The sequence below is a fragment of the Barbus barbus genome, assembly GCF_936440315.1.
Source record: "Barbus barbus genome assembly, chromosome: 21".
Taxonomy (NCBI): Eukaryota; Metazoa; Chordata; class Actinopteri; order Cypriniformes; family Cyprinidae; genus Barbus; species Barbus barbus.
Window position 1 is genome coordinate 8,125,607 of NC_136749.1, and position 4,151 is coordinate 8,129,757.

At 36.9% G+C, this 4,151-nt stretch overlaps 1 protein-coding gene across 1 annotated transcript; it reads right to left on the minus strand.

Annotated features, from left to right (window-relative positions):
- Positions 1 to 1,326: 1,326 nt before the first annotated feature.
- Positions 1,327 to 4,151, minus strand: LOC306887572 (C-C chemokine receptor type 4-like). The gene is made up of 2 exons (XM_079445406.1): positions 3,958 to 4,151; positions 1,327 to 3,037 (listed from the first exon to the last, which is right to left on the minus strand). The coding sequence occupies exons 1-2, from the start codon at positions 3,978 to 3,980 to the stop codon at positions 2,005 to 2,007; spliced, it is 1,056 nt and encodes a 351-aa protein (XP_079301532.1). The 5' UTR covers positions 3,981 to 4,151; the 3' UTR covers positions 1,327 to 2,004.

A 4,151-nucleotide genomic window follows, 5' to 3' on the forward strand; every position in this document is an offset into this window, starting at 1 on the left:
TGATGTGCCAAATGTTCTCTATAGGTGAAAGATCTGGACTGCAGGCAGGCCAATTCAGCACCCGAACTCTTCTACTACGAAGCCATGCTGTTGTAATAGCTGCAGTATGTGGTTTTGCAGTGTCATGCTGAAATACACGTTGTCTGGAGAGGAGCATATGTTGCTCAAAAGCCTTTATATACCTTTCAGCATTCATAGCATATTCTAAAACATGCAAGATGTCACAGTGGATTGTGTTTACTGACAGTGGTTTCTGGAAGTATTCCTGGGCCCATTTAGTAATGTCAATGACAGAATCATGCCATGGGCCTCCAACAAAGGTCTTCGGCCTTGTCCCTTACACACAGAGATGTCTCTAGTTTCTCTGAATCTTTTGATGATGTTATGCACTGTAGTTGATGAGATTTGCAAAGCCTTTGCAATTTGATGTTGAGGAACATTGTTTTTAAAGTATTCCACAATCTTTTTATGCACTCTTTCACAGATTGGAGAGCCTCTGCCCATCTTTACTTCTGAGAGACTCTGCCTCTCTAATACATCTATTATAGCTAATCATGTTACAGACCTGATGTCAATTAACTTAATTAGTTGCTAGATGTTCTCCTAACTGAATCTTTTTTAAATTTCTTGCTTTTTCAGCCCTTTGTTGCCCCCGTGCCAACTTTTTTGAGACCTGTAGCAGGCATCAAATTTGAAATGAGCTCATTTAGTGGATAACACTAAAATATCTCTGTTTAAACATTTATGTTCTCTATGATCTATTGTGAATAAAATATTGGCTCATGTGATTTGAAAGTCTTTTGGTTTTCATTTTATTCAAGTAAAAAAAAAAAAAACATCCCAACATTTCCGGAATTCGCGTTGTACTCTAAGGTGCTAATATGCACCTTTTAGGGGTAGAGAAGTTACAAAGGTGTCCCTTTGAGGGCACTACACCAGTGACAAGCTGTTGTACCCCTAAAGCTACAATTTGTGCTGATAGTGTAGATGAAAAATAGTGTATAAACACACCCCCGTGAATGTAATAAAATGACTCTAAAAATCAAATCTAAAATTCCATTGTCCAAATATTATGTCATATTTGCCATATCATTGCATGATACATTAATACGCAATAATATGCCACTTTAGTAAATGGTTAATTTCTGCATGCACACATTTAAAATAGCATAATTTAGTATACTGTGAGGCTACAGAGACACTGTTTGTCAATGATTTAAAACTAAAGTAGAAGTAGGCATGTATGTGACTGCAGTGCCGTATATGTGTTAGGGAGGGCTCTTGTGGTAAGTGGTAGCATTACAAAATACTTTTGAAACAGATTTTGATCGTTTTATTTATTAGTTTATTTACATATTGATATACATTGATGTACCAGTGCATTTGAAATAAGTAGTTTAGGCATAAAATGTAACAGACATTAGGAATACACAATATTCACAGACATCCATCCAGTAAAGAATACATTCAAAGTACAGTTCCTCTATATCAATACTGCACTCACACTTCCTCTTTCAGCTCATGTGAGGGGAAAATTTTTGTGTGTTTGGTTTTGCCTTCGAAGTGTGTGGTTAAGGATGTTTTTTTTCAATTTTTGTGGTTAATAATTATTATATGGAAACAGTAATGAACTTTTTAGCAGGTCATGTAATGAGACCTTAGAGATATTGAGGAACAGATATTTTAGTAACATTAAATCATTTGTAAATTCATTAAATTTAATGCATCAGCCAGTGTGTAAGTTTATTCATAAACACTAGAAGACAGAAAGCATCTCTTGCCCCACAAGCCTGAAGCAGGAATTTTCATATTCTTGTATGATTTCACATGTTTGAATGATGGTTCATTTTTATCATTGACACTTGGTTTTACTAATAGAGGTAGTATAATTGATATGATATTACCATCATGAAATCAACAAATGTATTATATGTTGCAACGCATGAATAAAGACATCTTAAATGATAAGCACAATATTTACAAAGAAACCAAACATTGTCAGACCTAAACTTGTGTACTTTTGATGGGAGATGCAAAAAAAATAGCCGTGTTGGAAGTTTCATTCTCTGAAACTTTGGATTGTGTAGATTGGTAACTCTTCAAACATCCAAGATATTTTGAAAACATACTTAATAGGCATTTCCTAAACTTTTCTCCAACAAAAGCATAAATGACCGGATTTACACAGCAGTGAGTGAGTGCGATTGTCTCTGTCAAATCCATGGCCTTGTTGATACGACTATAAGCCTCGCAGCCACTTAGAATGCCAAACTCCTCCAAGGTTTTCAGAAACACCACCACATTGTAGGGCACCCAGAATACCACAAACACGATGACAATGCCTAAGATGAGCTTTATGGCGCGTTCCTTTTTTGAGTTTTTTGTCTTCTTCACAACCATCAGGACCCTAGTGTAACAGTAGGCTAAAATGGGCAAAGAGATGAATAATCCTACTGTGTTTTCACCAAAGTTACGGAAAAGCTTCCATTTCTGGGCTGACCCAACAGGATAAATTCTCTGACAGCTGGTGATGTTGTCCTCTGTGATCATTGCTGCAAAGATGGCCTCTGGAAGGGCGGCACAGATCGAAACCATCCATATAATGAGACTCACCACAATTCCGTATCGCAGCATCTTTGCTCCCAGCACCGCAACGGCATGTACGATGACCAAATAGCGATCCACGCTCAGCAGAGTCACGAATAAGATCCCGCTGTAAAATCCCACTTGGTATGTACCCGCCATTGCCTTACACATTTCATTTCCTTTTAAGTAGTGGCCCTGAGCATAGAGAGCCCAGGAGGGCAGTGAGAGGACCATCAGTAGGTCTGACAGAGCCAGATTCAGCAGACAGAGATTTGTCATATTTTTCACATGCATGATTTTCAAGAGGACCCATAAGACGGTGATGTTGCCAATGAGGCCAAGTGCAAAAACCATGTAGAAAATGGCAGCCTTGAGATGTGGATACAGGTGTGAACCTTCAATCACACATACGTTTTCTGTTTCGTAGAGATAGTTTGCTTCCGTATTCATGCTGTAACAAACAGTAAATGTTATTTTGTGACAGGCTGATTAACTGATTGCTTATGTCAATATTTGCTGAAAAAAAAACTAGTAGCATGCCACTTATATGGACGATAACCACGCGTTTGACTCATCATATAATGATTCTTCAAGATTTTTTTTCAAGCCACACTGAAGTCATCATTGGTGTGAAAGAAACTGCAGTCAGTAAACTGCAGTGTTCATTTGTAAACCATGGGGACTTCTGTAATTCGGGAAATTGTGAGTCAGAAGGCACATGCCAATATACTTGCATAAATTAACCTTAATAACTTGTAGAGAGTAACTATATTTCATTGCTTAATGGTTAGTGGCTGTACAGAAGACAATGTTTCATTATGGTATAATTATGTTATATATGACAGGAAGCGATACACTGATAGTACCGTAGCACTTAAACCCGATCAAGGGAGTTACAAGTGTGTCTTATAATACATATTCAAAAGGTTAGCATTTAATAAATGCTTTTAGAGTTTTTACTACAAAATTTGACAGGCAAAACAATTTAAAGTCAAACCTCAAAGCTACCACATGCAGACCACACGGTTTTCAAATACCATTACATACAAACAGAAGGAGGTCGCAGCAAGCTGATTAACCACAAGTTTCTTAAGCATCCCACCACAATTCCACTATCATACATCAATGTCTGTGATCTCATGTACTACTTTTGTGAATTACAGTGTTTGCACAGTACAATCATGATGTCCTCCAATACTCCTAATGCTGAGTAGATCAGACATACAATAAAAAAACTGAATGTAATATATTGGGCTGTTCTTAAGGAACAAGGTTACGTTCTTGAGCCAATCTTCATTATTTATCAAAATGTATCAATGATGGAACAAAACACAACACGATGAAAATCCAATAAATAAAAATTATGTTTACCTTTCTGTATATGTTTCATTCATGATGAGAAATTGCTGTCACTGTTGCTGCTGAGATGAATTTAAGATGAGGTTCATGTGTTCATGGAAGTCTAGTACATTTCAATCTCTTTCTGTACATTTGCCTTCAGCAAATTTCCTGTAAAATGAGGCATGTGCATGTGTGTGTTCTTTTTGCAAAATTTATCTTGCGAT